The sequence below is a fragment of the Callithrix jacchus genome, chromosome X, assembly GCF_049354715.1.
Source record: "Callithrix jacchus isolate 240 chromosome X, calJac240_pri, whole genome shotgun sequence".
NCBI classification, from domain to species: Eukaryota; Metazoa; Chordata; class Mammalia; order Primates; family Cebidae; genus Callithrix; species Callithrix jacchus.
In genome coordinates, this window is record NC_133524.1 from 10,770,798 (window position 1) to 10,790,274 (window position 19,477).

Consider the following 19,477-nt stretch of genomic DNA (forward strand, 5'->3'; position numbering starts at 1 on the left):
TGATGTTATTTTACATGATGTGGATTATTTTACTTGTACAAGTTCTACATGTTGGAATTTTTCTCTTTTTTTCTTTTACGCTTAGAAAAGATTGTAATGTGGCCGGGAGCGGTGGCTCAAGCCTGTAATCCCAGCACTTTGGGAGGCCGAGGCAGGTGGATCACGAGGTCAAGAGATCGAGACCATCCTGGTCAACAAGGTGAAACCCCGTCTCTACTAAAAATACAAAAATTAGCTGGGCATGGTTGTGCGCGCCTGTAGTCCCAGCTACTCGGGAGGCTGAGGCAGGAGAATTGCTTGAACCCAGAAGGCGGAGTCTGCGGTGAGCAGAGATCGTGCCATTGCCCTCCAGTCTGGGTAACAACAGCGAAACTCCGACTCAAAAAAAAAAAAAAAAAAAAAAAAGAAATGATTGTAATATACAGAATGATATTGTGATTTTTTTATATAAACATACATCTGTTATACTGAGATTTAATATGAGTAAAATATGTCACCCAAAGTTTAGTGTTATTGCAAGAAATTATTCTTCATAATCATTCCAGAATTCCCTTCCTCATATAATGGACTTTTACTAACAGAAGGACAAAAAACGTTTCCAAAGACACCAGGGTTCTTTCATATGCAAATTAATAAAGCAAATGTATTGCCTTATCAATGAAACCATCCTCAAATTCCACCACACTTTATCCCTGTTCCAACATCATCACAAATCCACATCTATATGAGATCCTAGAGCTACAGAAAAATACATGTTCGGAGTACATTTCAGACCAAAGTAATAATTAACAAAAACATACTTCCTTGGTTTTGGTCCTCTTGGTATGTTATTACTTCCTTCAAAAATCAAGGTTTATATTGTGTTTAGGCTTTAAACAAAACAAGGAAGTACATATGTTCATAAATATGTGATAACTCAAATATCAGATGCCCAAATGTCATAATTGTTATTATTTTTAAAATTCTAACATAAGTGACATGTTTTAAAACAAACATGCTATGTTGGTATGTTATTTGTTCAAATGTTCATAAGTATATTTTTGTTGAATGGTTGTAAATGTGTTTTGGTGCACTGGGTGCTGTTTATATGCTTATATTTCTGTAACTAATAAAAAGAAACCACATCATTAATTGTCAGGCCCTCCATGTGATAGTACAACAACTGATAACTCACTGGCTTGATTAAAGTGTGCAGGGCTCATAACTGAAGAGTTTCATTTTTATCACAGAAAGGGCTAGAGCATGACAGGGTTTCCTCATAAATTTGGAGATGTGATGTAGATAATAACTCTGCTGTGACAGGGCATGAGCACTGAGCAGAACTTGACTACAATATTTAAATAAATTTCAAGCCTGAGAGTTGTTAAATATCAAACATCATCATGATTGTGGTGTTTAAACAAACAATCATTAAAAGGCAGTGCAAATCCAATCAAAGGAGCATTTTTGATAAAGAAACAAAGATCTGGCATGTTTACATTTTGCAAAACAAAAATCAAACGTCTCTGTTCAGTTTTCCTAAATATTCTTCCTTCAGCTCCACCACCAATAAAAAAAGGGTTAAAAAAGATTACCTTGGTTTGTACAAATTAATAGCCTTATCAATTGATGCAAAATTAGCTGTAAAGGCACAGCTCCTACATGCATTGCCTTTGCTATGATTAACTTTGGTGGCACTTTTCTCCGGTGCTACCATGCACTGTACTGGAAAGCCTGTCAGCGTCTGTCTTCTGTTGTCTGTGTCACCGAAGTCCTTGTGCTTGACTTCTTCTACATGGTTTAAAGATGGATTAGCACCAGTAATTCTTTGGATAGTTGAAGTGAAACATGCTGCCCAGGTGATGTTTTGTTGCCCAAGTGACATTGAGAAGCAGGAATTCACCTCAGCATGTCGACATCCCTCAACATGTCAAGAAATAGCAAAACCAAATCCCAGATGTGGTCCGTTAATCCCACTGTCACAAAATTATCTATATTGTCCCAGTAAACACAACCACCCATTTGCTAAGGAGAGGTGATAGGAACCATTTGTTAAAGGTGACACTGTTTTCTAAGTGATAACACTCTTTTGATCATGTGATTCATTTTGTTTGCTCAACAACATGGTATGTGTTTTTCCTGAGAGGAAGGACTTCAATATATATTTACTTAGAGCTTTTAATTTATACTTTCTTTCTTTTAACTGGTGTCTTGTGATCTAAAATTAGCTGGTGAACATAGTATCTCACTCAAACTTTCTCAGCTGAGTTTTCAATAATTTGATTCACCATTTCCTGAAATTGAACAGATATATAGAGACTTGGCTTTTTATTTCTTCCCTGGTGCTTTCTATACATATTTATAGGGTGATTTTTTTTTTTGAGACAGAGTCTTGTTCTTTTGCCCAGGTTGGAGCACAGTGGCACAATCTTGGGGCACCGCAACCTCCACTTCCCAGGTTCAAGTCATTTTCCTGCCTCAGCCTCCTGAGTAGCTGGGATTACAGACACCCACCACTACACCCAGCTAATTTTTGTATTTTTAGTAGACACAGCATTCTGCCATGTGGCCAGACTGGTCTCAAATTCCCGACCTCAAATGATCTGCCTGCCTCAACCTCCCAAAGCACTGGGATTACAGGCGTAAGCCACCATGCTCTGCCTAGAGAGTGATTCTTTTATTTCATATATAGTCATATTAATTATCCCCCAATCTGGAGTTAGGTTAATAATTTCATGCAAAAAATGAAGTTCAAACAGTAACCTTACTGAATAAAGAGCCGACACAAAAAGGAATTCTTTCATGAAACCTAAGATTGCCAGAGCACTGCCTTTCAGCAATAAGCCAGATATAATTTACACAAGGAATAAAAGGTCACGTGTCCTCTAAAATCCCACATTTGCTACAGACATTCTTCCTTCTATTCTTTTATTTGTGCAGTAACTAGATACAGGTACAATGAGAGTGAATTAGTTTTCCCAGATGAGTGAGAAAAATAAGTGTTCCCCAACTGCCCAAAGTGAGATTTTATCTGTCATTCTCTCTTTCTCTCTCTCTCTCAGAGAGAGGCAGCATGCTTTTTGCAAGAACTGTAAAAATTGAAAATGATCCAGAAAAACTGCATGGATTGAAAATGATCCAGATTTTTAGAATTTGCCCTCACCCTGACAACGCTAAAATTACAAGCAGCAGTCAACTTTTACAAGATACCCTTATTGTGTAACATTTATAGGCTGCCAAAAACATGTTAAAACTAATCAGATAACAAAGGTGAGGAGAAAACCTTCACCTGCCATGTAGCTAGCAGTGAATACACTTTTTATTTCCATGACATTTTCTGGCAGAAAGGGGTTGGCTTAAGGCGGATTGGACTAACCTTCAATTTGTCATAGCGCTCACTCAAAGCTGCCACCTGATGATCGCGGTGCCGCCCAACCAGTTTACACAAGGCACAGATTAACTGGTCATCGGTCACGCAGTACATATTCACCTTCTCATCCTCATGCTCCAAGCACATCAGCCCCCGGATGTGTGAGTCTGGAATTGGCTCAATCAGACGATGGCCTGTAAAGGGCTTCTTATTCGGGTGAGTGGCTTTCAGGCACTCGTCACAGTAGGATACTTCGCAAGTGACACAGGTCTTCACAGCGTCCTGGGCAGGATCCTGGTCACAAAACTGGCAGAGGACCTTCTCAGCTGAGGTCATGGTGTTGGCGTCAAAGGCCCGCTCCCGACGGGTCTCGCTGGGAGAGTTGGGCCCGCTCACTGATGCTTTCTGGAACCTGTCGATGATGTTCTGTAGAGTGACGTTGCGCTTCAGCCCGTCTAGACCTCGCTGGCTGAGGGTGATGACATGCCGGCAGGTGGGGCACTGGAAGGCGGTGATGGACTCCACAGACTCGTTGGTAGCACAGTGTGATACTAGGATGCGGTGGGCGCAGTTGAAGCAGAGGCTGTGTGCGCAGGGCAGTAGGAGAGGGTCCTCAAAGAGCTCCAGACAAATAGGGCAGGTCAGCTCTGACTCCAGTGTTTCCATCTTCAGGCAAAGCTCTCTTGTGTCATCAGCAAAACCCAAGGAAGCTGATCAGCTATCTGAAAACAAGAACGTAAGATTTGATTAGGCACGGGGGGGTCTACCATGGGGGGCTGTCAGCTTTGAATGCATCTCAGAATAATTCCAAACACAGGCCATGAAAGGGTAAGTGTGTGTACATTCCAAATAATTCTCTTTCTATTCATTGGGAAAAGAAGGGGGTAAAAGCATCCTGAGCCATCATACACCAGTTAACATTTTCTCAAAGTTCAGTAACTGAAAGTTTGCATTTTTTTTGTTTTGCAATTTTATTTTTGAAAAGGCCTCATTGAAACTGGAAAGTAATTGAAACTATAATTTCCATAGTTTGTATTTAATCACAATAATCTTATTGTGTCAGAGTCGGGTTTTACGTTGCACAGAAAATGAAAATGTAGAAATATTAATTAAACAAACTAGAGTCTTCTATAAATTTGAATTTATAAACTTACATATTAATGTATATGAGGTTTAAGGACTTTTATTCTGCAATACCAAACCAGGTTTCAGAACGCTAGGAAGGCAGTAACTACAGAAATAGCCATGAAATATATATGAAATCAAATGTGTGGATTTCAGCAGAGATGATCATGTTTAAGTGTGGGATGTCATTTGACAAAATATATTCCTGAGAAAAAAACATTGACTTTCACAAAGATAAATGTGATAGAGGCAATATTTTTGGTATGTGTTCGTTATGCTTCTGAATAATTCCATTGTTTAATCCAGCAGTGGGACGTGGGTGGGCAGAGAGAAGCAGATAAAAATATCTGGGGGATTTTTCAGTGGCTGCAGTAAGTTCACATACCAATGACTAATATTTAGAGCAACAATTTAGTTAATTAGAACAAGAATTTTGGTGGTTATCATATTCATTTGATAAGTTATGTTTATGACCATGATAACAATTACAGTTGAGAAAGCAATTTAAGGAGGCTTACAAAACTGCTGAGGGACCCCTTTAGCCAAAAAACTCCCATCACAGGCTTGTCACTGTTGCCAGCAACAGGCCAGACTGGCAAGAGATCCAGCCTCACACTCTGAGTTGTGTTGGCCTGAGTATAACCTCTGCCAGCTTTGTTGCTCCCCTCCAGGCCACCCGAGGGTGGCACAGCTGCCTGCTCCCCATGCCATAAAGACCTGAGTGCTTTTGTGAACTCTCGTCTGCCTTCCCATCAAAAAGGGTAGTGGAAAGAATTCCACACAAACCGCAGTTCATTAAGGGTGAAGAAGCCTCATGCTCATTAGCAGGCCTGGGAACCAAGCTGCTTTGAACCTTCTCGCTTTCAAGACCATTAGCAGAGGTCTGTGGAACAGTGTTGGGAACATTAGATGCAGCCCACTACAGGCGGTGGGAGAACAGTGCAGTTCACCCAGTGGTTGGGAGGTTCAAATCACCCACAGGTGTGGGGGTGGGGTGTTCTCAGCGGATTTATGGGAAGGTTTCACATCCAAGGCAATGTTTGTGATTCTGACAATCAGTCGCTTGTATTCACACCTCCACTTATTTACAAAATTCATGGCTTCTAGAATACCCTGACCCCTTCTGAAATAACATCCTTCAGAAATATCATGTGGTGTTTTGGCGAAATTAATGCTCATCTTGCTACCAACTGAATGGTAACTGATCATTAAAAGTATAAAGTTTGTCCTGAGCCTGTTAAATATGAAAGAGCTACTGGCTCCATAAAAGCCTGGCACCTTAAAAAATCCTCAACCATTCACTAACATTTACTACATAGGAAAGAATAAAAGAGCAACTGCGACTTGAAATATTAAAGCTTGCACATCTTTCTACAACTTGCAATGGAAACCCTAGGGTTGCTGTTATAAGAAACATATCATACCCACTTGGTCTCCGTCACCTCTTCCTATAGATGGCTCAGAAGAAATGGAAAGGTTTTTACCGATTAGTAATTATTTTGGTTAATCATAGAAAAATGTAGAGTTATCTTAAATCAAAGTTCTTCCACTTTCTCCTCAGAAGCATATAAATTAAAGAAAAAATGTAGCCCTTTTGGTCTGCTTTGTTCTCAGATAAAACAAGAATGCCTACCACTGAATCTCAACAGGAGGATAAGCATCAAATTAGGTCTGGAGAGCTATGATGACTGTATTTTTAATGCAGGTGCCAGGATTCCATCCCAGAGAGGTGTGATGAGAATTTCTAGAAAGGATTTCGCTGGGGGACCTCAGTGGAAATGCTGACATTTTATTCATTTCTTTAATAGATGTTTACTGTGCGCCAGGTACTGAGCTAGCTGAAGAGGCCAGAATCTTTATCTCTATTATCACGGGCCAAGCCAGCACCATCTCTCATGTGGACTATCATAAGACCTTTCTAAATGATCTCCTGGCTTCTGTTCACTCTTGCCCTTCCCCCTAAAGCCTATGCTCCACTCAGAACCCAGAGAGCCTGTTAAAACATGACAGAACATGCCTCTCCTCTGCTCTGCCCTATAAGGGCTTTCCATCTCACCCAGAGAGAAATTCATTAGAATAAACCAGCCCCAGAAAACACAGACACAGACAGTGAGCTCACTTCCTCCCACACTACTCACTGCTCCCTCTGCTCTGGGCACATGGCCTCGTTCTGACTCCTCAAACATGCCAAGCACATCCCAACCCCGCTCACCCCTGCAAGGTCTTCAGAATCCGCATGACTCTGCTCCAGGGTCACCTTCTCTCTGAATCCACATAAAACCAATTCCCCTTCTACCACCATACCACCTACCCATTGTGGCAATTCTTCCCCCATCTCGGTTTATTTTTCTTTATAACATTTATCACTGACATATTCTTTTAGTTTGTTTATTGCTCCATCTTTCCCCACTGTCCTCAACATTAGAATACAAGCTCAGTCAAAGCAGAGATTTTGCTTTGCTCTTTGAGGGATGTACCACCAACACCTAGAACAGTGCCCAGCATACAAAATGACTCAAATAGTCATTGATTCCATTAAATGCACTGACTTTGCAGCTAAAATAAAAAGGATCAAATATAGCCCTGCCTTTGAGGATGTCTCGATATATTAGAACAGAGGTCAGCAAACTTTTTCTATAATGGGCAAAATAGTAGACATTTTTGGCTTTGTAGGCCAAAGGGGTCCTGTTGCAGCTACTCAAATCCACCACTGTAAGGCAAAAACAATCACACACAATACATAAAGAAATGAGCGCAGCTGTGTTCCAACATAACTCTATTTAGAAAAACAGGTCACAGGCCAGCATTGGCCTGCAGATCTTATTTTGTTGAGCCATGTATTAGAAGATAGAGGCATATACAGATAACCAGAATATAAATGAAAATCATTCTCAGAGCGGTATGAATAAAATGTTGTGTGGGTAACAGCAGCAAGGATGGTGGAGCAAGGCTTGGACAAGCACGTACAAGTTTTCAGTGCTAATGGGAAATGATATGCAATGGGCTTTCAAACTGACAATGGAAATTATGTGACTCGAGTGCTTAGGGGCAACTCATGTAAGAATGATTTAATAGTAGCTACTCAGAACCAGATCTTTTCTTTTATTGCCATAGCACCTGGCATAGTGCTTTATGCAACTGTCTAACACTGTAAATGGTTAATTGTATTAGGTGATGACAAAATACTCAGCTGTGGTAGGTGAAATTCAGCTGATTTTCTAAATCTTTACCTGTATGCTACCAAAAAGGAAGGGGTTTTGGTTTGATATCTATAGTGGAACCCATTTTTTCCACATTTACCCAGATTTTACAATGACATAGATATCATTTTTGTAAAATGACTCAACAATATCTTATTTGTACTCATTCCATTCCTTCTTCCAAAAGAAACTTAGTATGGTTTATTTTCTAGCTTTCTTTAAAATATCTTTTTCCACAAATTAAAATGCCATTCATTCATTCTTTTTTTTTTTTGCCATTCAATCTTTCACCAGATATTTAAGTTCTTCTATGTACTTGGTCCTGAGACAAGTACTGGTAACACCTGGCCCCTGTCTCCATGATCTTATGGTTCGTTCAGGGAGAGAAAATATGAAAAAGGCAAGGTGTGGTGGCTCATGCCTGTAATGCCAGAACTTTGGGAGGCCAAAGTGGGATGATCTCTTGACCCCAGGAGTTTGAAACCAGCCTGGGCAACATAGTGAGACTCTATCTCTACCAAAAAAAAAAAAAAATTAGCCAGGAATAGTGGCACATGCTGTGGTTCCAGCTACTTGGGAGGCTGAGGCTTGAGCATGAAAGGCTGAGGCTGCAATGAACCGCGATCATGCCAAAGTACTACAGCCTGGGCAACAGAGTGAGCCCATCTCAAGAAAAACAAAATGAACAAGCTGTAATGCAACATACAAAAAGATGCATGCCAAAGACAGACAGGGAGTAATCAACTCTATATAGGAAGAGAGGAGACAAGGAGAAGCTTCCTGAAGGAGATAAAGTATGAAGTGGGTTTTACAAGAAGAACAGAGATTCACCAAGCAGATAGTGGTAGGTGGGTGGGAATTTTATGCAAAATTTTATCTTTCATTTGACTTTTCATATCTATATGAATATATATATATATATATATATATATATATATATATATATATATCTTGATGCCTATATCTATATCTATATATCTTGATATATACAACAATATCAGGCCAGGCACAATGGCTCACACTTGTAATCCCAGCACTTTGGGAGGCTGAGGTGGGTGGATCACTTGAGGTCAGGAATTCCAGACCAGCCTGGCCAACATGGTGAAATGCCCCATCTTTACTAAAATTACAAAAAATTAGCTGGGTGTGGTGCCATGCGCCTGTGATTCCAGCTATTCAGGAGTCTGAGACAGGAGAATCACTTGAACTTGGGAGGCGGGGGTTGCAGTGAGCCGAGATCACACCACTGCACTCCAGCCTGTGCCGCAGAGCGAGACTATCTCAAAACAAAACAAACAAACAAACACCAACAAGACCCCCCCGTATCATAAAATAGCAACTTTTGCCGTTTCTTAACTGTCATAATGTAATTTCCATGCCTCAAAAAAAAAAAAAAAAAGAGCTTCTTTGTCTTTACTTCAGTAAAAGGAAATCACACATGCATATTTAACATTTTTGTGAATGGGCAGATTGGTTCTCATTCAGAGAGGATCTAGATAATCTTGGGAGTCCCTTGCCACAAACTGGGAATGGCAACAAATCTCATCTCACACCTCTGCCTGTCCATGGTTCAGACATCTAGAACAGGGCACAGAATAATGAACAAAAGGGGAGACAGCTAGATGGGTGACTGGACAATCTGAGACATTCTGCAGTTCTGCTACTTATCAGCTGTCTGTGTATTCGAGGGTGAGTTTCCACAGATGTTCCCTACAGTCAGTTCCTCCAGCACTCACTCTAATCACTCCCCTCGGCAGGAGAGTCTTTAGTGACAGATTACAGTGAAGCCCGGAATTGTGGGACACATTGGATACATGTTTTGAAGAAACTTTCTTATAGGTTCAAGACTTAGGAGGAAGGTACTTCTTTAAAGTGGAAAATTAATCAATAGATGTTTTGATGGAAAATAATAATATAAATGTTTTCACACCTCCCTCTTCTTCCTTTCCTTTTCTCTCTCATTATGTGTATCTTGGTCCATTTTGTGTTGTTATAACAGAATACCCGAGGCTGGGCCATTTATAAAGAAAAGAGGTTTATTTAGCTCATGGCTCTGCAGGCTGGGAAGTACAAGAAGCATTGTATTGGCATCTGCTCAAGAGAAGGACTTTTGATTTATAACAACTCTACTCTTGTGGGAACTAATCCACTCCTGTGAGAACCAATCTAGTCTCCATGAGAGCAAGAACTGACTATCTCAAGAAGGGCATCAGGCCATGTGTGAGGGATCTATCCTCATGACCCAGACATCTCCCAAAAGGCCCCACCTGCCAACACCACCACATTGGGGATTAAATTTCAACATGAGTTTTGGTAGGGACAAACCACAGCACTGCATGTCACTGAAATTGTACTTTTCTAGTTTTCCTCTGTCTAACCGCTGCTGACTTCTACCTCTTGCTAATCAAAGCCTGGGTGTTTTCTCATGGTCCATGCATCCTTTGAAAGAGCCATCCAATTTTTTGTTTCATGTACTGCCTCTCTGAGAATGACTGCTAGACTTCTAACCAAAATGCCATCCCTTTCCGGAACCAGTCTAGCACTGACAGTTCTTTGCTTCCTGTACCGCAAGTGCCTCAGACTTGAAATGCATATCATGTGGGATTTATCCTCTTCCCTCACAAGACTGTCTTTTTCTTCTCTACAAGGCTCCTGGTTGCTCCTCACAGCACTTGCATCCTCCTGGTCACCAGAAGGCAGACATCACAGTTTCTAATCGTCCCTCTTTGGGGGTTGGCAGAATAATGGCCCTCAAAGATGTCCACAACCTCCTTCTCAGAGCTTGTGAATATTTTAGGTTACAGAGCAAAGGGGACTGAATGTTGCTGATATAATTAATATCGGTAAGCAGCTGACCTTGAGATGGTAAGAGTAGTATGGATCATCTAGGTGGATCCAAAGGAATCACAGGCTTTTTAAATGTGGAAGTGTCAGGAAGAAGAGTTAGAGTCAGAATGATAAGATATGACAAAGAGTCAACCAGTCATATCTGGCCTTGAAGATGAAGGAAGGGGCCATGAGCCAAGGAATGCAGGCAGCTGCTAGAAGCTAGAAAAGGCAAGGAAATGAACTCTTCCCAAGGCCCTCGAAAAGGAATGCGGCCCTAAAGATACCTTACTTATAGCCCAGTGAGACCTGTGTCAGACTTCTGACTCTAGAAATGTAAGATAATGAATGCGCATTGTTTAAAGCCATCAGGTTTGTGCTAACTTGTTACAGCATCAGCAGGAAATGAATATACCCTCTATTCCCCAAATCCAAATCATTAGCTAAGACATACACATGTCAATCCTCAGGAACTCTGCACTGGTTTCCTTCCCTCTGTTCCCACTGCCTCTGTGTTGATGCAGTCTCTCTTTGCTACATTCCTGAACCATTACCAAAAAGTCCTCCTAATTTGATTCTCACCTCAAGTCTTTTCTCCTTCAGCTGGACGTTTGTAATGTCCTTCTGACACCACTACTTTTTTCTGTCACTCCTCTCAAAGGCACAAAACATTGAGCAGCTCCCTGCTGCCCAAAGTATGAATCTGGTCACTTTGTCTCCTTTGGAAGCCTCGCTCCAGCTTCTCCCAAACTATGCTTTCAATCTTATTCCCAATCATTACCTGGCCTATACCAGGGACCCAGTAAATGGGACCATTTGATGCTCTTAGCAATTGCCTTTGTTTTTCTTCCTAGCACAAATCATTTTTCCTATGTGTTTCTGGTTTCATGTTTGTTTTCTTTGATTTCAGGGTTTTATGTTTTGTTTTGTTTTAAGATGAGAGTAGAACCTCCTAAGAGGCTCAAAGAGCCTGGCCACTGTTGGATTTGGTGACTTCATATACAACAAAGAGGAATTATTTTAAAAGATTGCTCTAAATGGTGTGACTATTTTTACATTCAGTCTTCATTTATACATTCAGCAAAGCAACCCCTTTAACTGAAAAACACAAAGTGATGTAATTGTCCTATTTACAAAATAACTAAAATATTTATTTTAAAATATTATTTCTTTTTTTTTTTTGAGACAGAGTTTCACTCTTGTTACCCAGGCTGGAGTGCAATGGCGCGATCTCAGCTCACCACAACCTCTGCCTTCTGGGTTCAGGCAATTCTCCTGCCTCAGCCTCCTGAGTAGCTGGGATTACAGGCATGCACCACCATGCCCAGCTAACTTTTTGTATTTTTAGTAGAGACAGGGGTTTCACCATTTTGACCAGGATGGTCTCGATCTCTTGACCTCATGATCCACCTGCCTCGGCCTCTCAAAGTGCTGGGATTATAGGCTTCAACCACCGCACCCAGCCAAAATACTATTTCTTAGGACATAACTGAATAGTCAGCAAGAGGACCTGGGTTTAAAGTTATGGGATTCATCTCATTCTTTCAGTATGGCTGTATTCACTCTGGAGTTGATACAGGAACATAGGTGCATGTGTGCAGGCAGACACACAAACACAAATCTCATATGACGATAACATTCACAGTCTAAATTTGAGGCCAGTTATGAATGTGTAGCCTGAGACAAATGACAAACTCCCTTGACATTCTCCATGATAAAAATTGGATGTAAGAGGCGTGTGACTTTTGGGACTAAGGAAAATTAATCAACAGAAAGATGGAAAGCTAGCAGTGAGGACTGTAAGAATGATGGGACCTTGGTACCCAGGTGATGACTAAGGTGATCTGGCTGATCTAGTTGCCTGAGCAGGTGGCCCCTTGCTCCCTCTAGGCTCCAGTTATCTTCATCCTGAGAAAGCACTCATCCCAGGAGGAGGACTTTCCTGGAGAGAGTTAGGCTTTCTTTTGTCCAAGGTACAGGATGTGAGAGAAAACATCCAGAAGGAGAAAATTCCCAGTGGAAGAGAGGAAGGACCTAGGGACTTCCTCGGTTTTAGAGTTTGGGCTTGAGAAGGGAAATGGGGGAACTCAGGATAGGTACTCTAATGAATTATTGTTGCTGACCAAGGGCATGGATTCATCTTTTTTGCTCCCTCCTCTGAAGTAAGAGGCAAAAATATTGACCTGGTGAGTCCATTCAGACATAGCATTTAACCTCCAGCCTATACTGTCACAACCCTTGCCACCATCCTGCTGGCTAGCTCATCTTTATTTTTTATTTTTTTTTAGAATTTCACAACTTTATTCTTTGTAGTCTCTCCTGACCTCTGCTATGACACAATCAAGATAACCCACACCTTGAAGGAACACCTAGGATCCCTGTGAAGACAGTATGCATTGCCAGGTTTAATCCATAGCCAAATTCAATGGGCAGGCCTTCTGGTTCAGAATGCCAAGGATATAGAAGTTTCATTTGTATATTCGAGAACTGACCAGGAATTAGGAGTCTCCAGACCAAATGCATTCTGAGAGTTCACTTATCCATTAGAATAAGGAGATAGCCTATCATCAGCACATCATCTATAATTTTTTATCCCAAATTTCTCTTAATGGGGGCATTGACATTTTTTATCATAAGGTAAACCCACCTCTCAATCCTACAAGTATTCTAGGATATGTCTGCACACTTCATGAAATACAATTATTTTTCTAATTTGGAGTATATAATAAAGAACATGCAATTCTATCAATTCCATCAATAATTTTACTTTCAACCTCTTACTTTGTACAACTCTAAAGCTTTCGCTACCAGGGAAATTTGTGAGTCACTAGACCAAGGAATAAACTTGGATGCCAACACTGGGTGGCCTGTGATTAATTGTTAATATCAGGTGGCTCTCAGCCACTGCCCAGATGATTCCCAGGGCACTTCCTCCAGTTCTTTTCCAAATATGCTCTGGACTATAGAGAGTAAGTTTATCGTTAAATTTACCAAAACATAACTGAGATCACAAACACACTGTTAAAATTGTACGATGTCACACCAAGCCACATGGAAATGGTTTCAAAACAGGAAGCTCCTATAAGTATTTCAAACAACAAACAGCACTGAAAATGTACCAATAAATTGAATTATTTGAGAGTCCTAAATTTCAGAAACAAAATCAAATCAATTTACTTGATTGTCCACTCCTGCTATCCCCTGTTTACCTGGGTAATTAAGATTCAGTTGATTTCTTGCTATTTGAATTTTTGCTGTGAGATTATCTGCATTACAGAACTACAGATGACATAATTTTTAAAGACTGCAGAATGATGTTTCTATCTTGGACCAGCAGAAATACAGACTTTCAGAGGACTCAAAACTACTGAACTGTAAAACACTGGAAATCAACCTGAGTTTGGGAGGCAGATTGTAACAGGGACCCAACTCAGAAGGGACTTGCTCTCATCTTAAATAAGCATAATTTTCAGCAAACTGACACAGAACAGAAAGCCAAACACCGTATGTTCTCACTCATAGGTGGGTGTTGAACAATGAGAACACGTGGACTCAGGGAGAGGAGCATCAGACAATGGGGCCAGTTGGGGTGCCGGTAGGGGAGAGACAGTGGTGGGGTGAGGAGGGAGGGGAGGGTGGGACGGATAACATGGGGAGAAATGCCAGATATAGTATGCACCTAAAGTAAAATAAATACATTAAAAAAATAACAAATGGATAACATTAAGAAAGTAAAAATAAAACCACAGATTAAGAGGAAAAAAAACGTATCTAACACAATCTCAATAAAAACTGGCTGGTACATCCAAGATGAATTCATCATAGAGTATTTTGAATAACATAATACAAGCACTCAGCATCTGTATATTCAATCATGCAGTTTAGTATTTGACTTTGAGTGATAAAAACCACTGAATAAAGATACTACCCAAATGCTATTTTACCGATTAGTACTTTGGCCAATTTAAGAAGCAGGTGGGTCAGTAAAGGCACAGTAAAACAAGGCCACGAACTGAAGTAAAAAGAAGAGAAGGAGACCCAACTGAATTTAATTGCATTCTGAAATACTGCAAATTGATAGTATAACATACACTGTTTCAGTACAAATGAGAAGTGGTTGTTAAAAACAACAGTATAAATAATATATCAAGTAAGAACAGGTGGAAAAAGGTGATCCAGTAACATTTTATAGATAAAGAATGTTACTCTGAACTATCACTGCATTTAGCCTCCAAAGCACATTCAAATTCATTTGCTCAACCAGTAACAGACAACTAAGAATCTCTGCCAAGCAAACTGTAGGGGACCAGAGGGACTGCTTGAAAAAAAAATGTGACAAGCAGATGAGCACTGAGATGCTAGCCTCAAGTTTTAAAATACAATAGATATTTTGAATAACTTGACATTTTTTCTTTAGGAAGTGCTGAAATTAACTTTTTTTTTAACCTGATACTTGAAGTGAGAACCAAGAAAGACTTTTAATTTCACCAAACACCCACCTGGTGGAATTCATGCAAATCAAATTAAACTGTTAACGAAATCTTTTCTGTACTTTCACATCTGCTTAAAACACGCTCATTCTTAATAATTGGATCTCTAGGACATTCTTTAAAATAATCACATACTCGCCTGACCATGCAACCTGATTAATAATGAATGAACATTATTGAAAAGAATCACTTCGAAACACAGCAGATGTCTGTGGGGATATGAAGGCTTTAATAATCAAAATTAAGGGGAAATGGAAGCTGGGTCACACTTTCTGGTTATTTTAACTGAAACCTAGTCTTCCAAATTTACTTAACAGAATACTTAAACACTTCTTCACGAGGTCCATTTATACAAGCAGACAAGCACAAAGACAAATTGCAATGCAAAAGAACAACCCAGATTCCTTGAGAAACAACTGCCCTATCCTGTTCTGTCTTAATAGTGAAGAAAGCCCCTCAGCAGTTTCAGAAATCCTATTTGTTCCATTGAAAGACTGATAAACAGGTTAAAAACAGGAATTAGTACATTGCTCCTTAATAGTTCTTTGAGCACCTCTCTAGATTCTGACAAACAGATCACCTTGAATACCCACCAATGGACTGCACACTAGTTCTTTTTGAAGAAACATCGCTGTAGGCAGAGGATGGGGACCCACAAAATGACAGACAGGCCACCAAGACCAGATGGTGGGTGGCAGGCAGTGCTGGAGCGGTCCTGTGTGTCTGTGAGTGCGTCGACAGTGAAACACAACAGGAAAATCGGTCCAACAATTCCAGGAAGGCCAGCTCCACCTCATCCACTCCGCCAGGGTTGCCCGAGTTGAAGAATCAACTGCCTTTTCCATGGCCCCCGGCACGACTTCCCTATCCCCTGGCCTACTCTATGTTCAGCTGTACCCGAATGAAAAGGTAGCTCAGGTCAGCTCAACACCCACTGCCTGGTCCAAAAAAATGATGACTTAGCAATGGAATCTGTACTCTCATTCCTTACAGAGACCAGGAGCAGCTTGGCTGACAGAGATAGTGTCCTGTGGCTGAAGGCTGGATGCCAGCTTTCCATGCCACCAACAGGAGCCGTCCTGCCCAGCTCCTTGGGTTGGGAACAGGCACTAGACTCATTTCCTTTGGGGTCTCTCAGTGTCCTACTGAGCACACGATCACATTATACTCTGGATGCTGGCTCATTCGTTTAAAAAAATCATACACATTATTTTGTACCTTTATCGTCTGAATTAAAGTGTGATGTCTGGAAGAAGTTTTCTTCAAAGTTACATCAGGAACAACAATCTCCAGTACAGACATAATCAAACAGTCATTTATTTCTTCTAAAAATAGTGACCTAAATAGCAATCTATCATCCTGATAAACAAGATAGATGTATGTATGAAATATACATATATATGTATATACACGCAGGTTTCACAGACACACACATGTATACATATACGTTGAATATTATATACACAGTATATATATAACAGCAAATCTCTGATGAGTGTCTAAAATTTCAGTCTCCAGAACAGCAAAGAAAGGGTGAATTGAGAATGGAAAGTAAAATTTGATTTTAAAATTTAAAATTTGATTGACTAAAGGAGGAAGGGGAAGTAGTCTTCCTAAAAGCAAAAAAGAAAAAAGTCCTGCACTGCAGTTCTTTGAAGGATGTTGCTTATCACTATGTAAGACAAGAAACTGCAACGAAAGTAAATCATCAGGAAAGTGTTTCAAAAAAGAATCACGTACAATTCAATTCATAATCCAGACATTTGGACTCCACCAAAGGTGTTTAAGGAACATTCATGATAAAGGGGAAGGAGAGGCAGGAACTGCTTCCTCAGGCTGCCCAGTTTGCACGTCTCAACATCTACTTTATTGCCATTGCAACACTTCACAGTAAATCAAAGCATGCTTCACATGTTAGGACATAAAAATGCAAACATAGATTTTTTTGGCTAATGTCTGTCCAAGTTATAACTTCATTTGTCTTTTAACAATGAATAAAAGGATTACTCAATTTCACATATAGATGACTTCCTTAAGAAGTTCTCATTGTCCTCGGAAGAGACACACATAGATCATCAAGTAGAATTCTAAAGAACTTTTCATCAAGAAATGGCTTTTGTTAAAACATTTAAATTGTCAAAATTCTACAGGCCTAACGTTTCCCTATTTTGGCACTGTAGTGGAAAATTAGCCTGAACGTCTCAAGTTGAAATATCAGGAAAGAAATATTTACTCCGCCCCTCAAAACAAAATGGTAAACAAACAAAAAAATATTATAATCTCCTAAAGGGCATAAACTCACAACTTCCAGATGAAACTTCCCACTATCTGAATGTCTCAGACATTTCATGTCTTTTACAGTTTAAGAAATAGAGCATTTACTTTTAAAGGCACACAGAACCTATTTTACATTATATTGAAAATGACTGGTGTTTTCCAGGTCTATGCTGTACCGGGTATCATGCAAGAATTCGGTTCTGAAGGCAATGATAGGAGCCTGGACAGAGAAGGAAGACGGTGAGAGCCACTTATACCTGGTCTCCTGGCAGAAGTCTAAATCGACCCTCCTGGTGAGTGGACCAACAGCGTGGTGGTAGCAGAAATGGAAGTTACTAATTCCTGTGAAATCAGCCACAGATGAAAAGCATTTAACACTGCTGTCCCTGAATGCTTTCTCAAATGCATTTATAGTTTGATAGGCATTTCTATGTATATTCATAGAACTATTTATATGTCTGCATAAAGTCCTATATATGTCCATAATGGAATTAGTTTTTGTAGGTATATATAATGTATATGTATACATAAGTCCACATATACATATAAAAAAGCATCTTTTCAAAATTGTTTGAGACTGGATAGAATTCACTCCACAAACCCCTCAGTTATAGTGGCCCTTCTGCATTACAGAAACATTCCTTCCTCAGTGCAGAAACAGAAACCTGTAGATAATGTTTATTTAAAAATAACAACTGCCTGCTCATATCTGCAAAACGTTACCTGAAAATGAGCAAAATGACACAAGTGATCTATGCTCTGAAAGACAGACCAGTCAAGTGGGATTTTTGCAGCAAGCATAGTAGATTGTGCCCTGGAGAAACGCTTGCCTCTTGGGGAAACTTTTTCTTACTTTATTTATATAATACTCTCCTAGAAGGCGGAGAAAGTACACAGCCTCCCCTTCCCAATTATTATCCACTAGGAGCAACATAGTTATTGATGATGGCAATACAACATTTCACAATTGTTCTCTGAATGCTGGGAAGCTTAAGTTCAAAGACAAGAACAAATACTAGTCTCGTGACTCATGGAGGTGATGACGATGTTATAGAGTAACTGATTCCCATTGTGTGAGCAGTTTGGGAAATTCTCTCAAATATGATGGCTCCTTTACTCAAAGAAAATCTCTTTTTCCCTCAACCTCAAAGTCAGCCACACACAAAAACCTCTTGTTCACAATACCCTGAAGCTGCCTTGCAATCTTAAAAAGTAAGGAAAACTAACCTTTATTCACAACTCCTGGTTAACTATTACGAAGAACATGCTTTCCTGATCACTGAAGCTCTACAGTCAGGGGAAGAAGTCTTTTCTTTTCTTTTCTTTCTTTTTTTTTAAAGGCAACAGAAAGAGGAGTGACTCTTTTGTTCTGAGTTGTTATTGTAAAGCACCACATGAAAGAAAAGGAACGATGGGAACGAGGCAATGAAAAGGACAACAGCGCTGACAAACGAAAACAGGATATTAAGAACAGCGTCGGGACTGTGAGTCTGTACAGAACAAAGGCGGAAGGCTTCTCGGGAGAAATTCAAGCAGAAATACTCTTAACACATTTACATGCTAATGGATGAACTGTAGTTTCTCCAGGTGGCATAGATCTTTAAGTCCGGGGCAATAAAACTAGGTTATCATTAAAACACACACACACCCCATAAAGTGTCATAAAATAAAAACTGCTTTCAAATCACATTCAAGCACACACTCCGCTTTCAACCAGTAATCCACTGTTTGAAATTTCTAGATCTATGTTTTGCCCTACGTAAAATAAGATACTGGTTCTATCAAATAACTTAGTATACAGTCCCAAGAAACAATTTTCTTTCCATTCACTGCACACTCTAACTTACACTTTAAATATAACCTTTCAATAGAGCTTTCAAGAACTCCCAGGGAAACTAGGCAATGGGTACTGTGTTGTGAAACAATTACTGCAACGACCTGGCTAACATTAGTAGAGTACACTGGTTTTGTCAAGTCATGGTGGTATATCTTACACTTTTCTTCTGATGCAAATTCTGCATCAGAAGCTAGTATGATGGTACATTTAATAAGACATCACTCTAGCTTATTGGACTTACCACATAAGAATTATTATTATTGTAGTCTCTAAAGAGGTTCAGAAAAGTAAAAAACATGTCTTATTTTGCACTCCATTAAAAAATTCAGTCTTGTTTTCTCTCTTTTCTATGTTCTGCCACTATTCTCTTTTC

At 39.9% G+C, this 19,477-nt stretch overlaps 1 protein-coding gene across 10 annotated transcripts in view; it reads right to left on the reverse strand.

The window, feature by feature from the left end:
* Positions 1-19,477, reverse strand: part of MID1 (midline 1) — a 633,800-nt gene that overhangs the window by 120,468 nt on the left and 493,855 nt on the right. For 6 of the 10 annotated variants that reach the window (XM_054251252.2, XM_035289356.3, XM_035289357.3 and 3 more), the window contains one exon: positions 3,356-4,071. In XM_054251252.2, coding sequence (XP_054107227.1) covers positions 3,356-4,015 — 660 coding nt within the window. In that variant the 5' untranslated portion in view covers positions 4,016-4,071. Of the gene's footprint in view, positions 1-3,355; positions 4,072-15,583; positions 15,716-19,477 lie in introns of those variants that run through there. The other 4 variants (XM_078363505.1, XM_078363504.1, XM_035289358.3 and 1 more) reach the window with 2 other exon arrangements.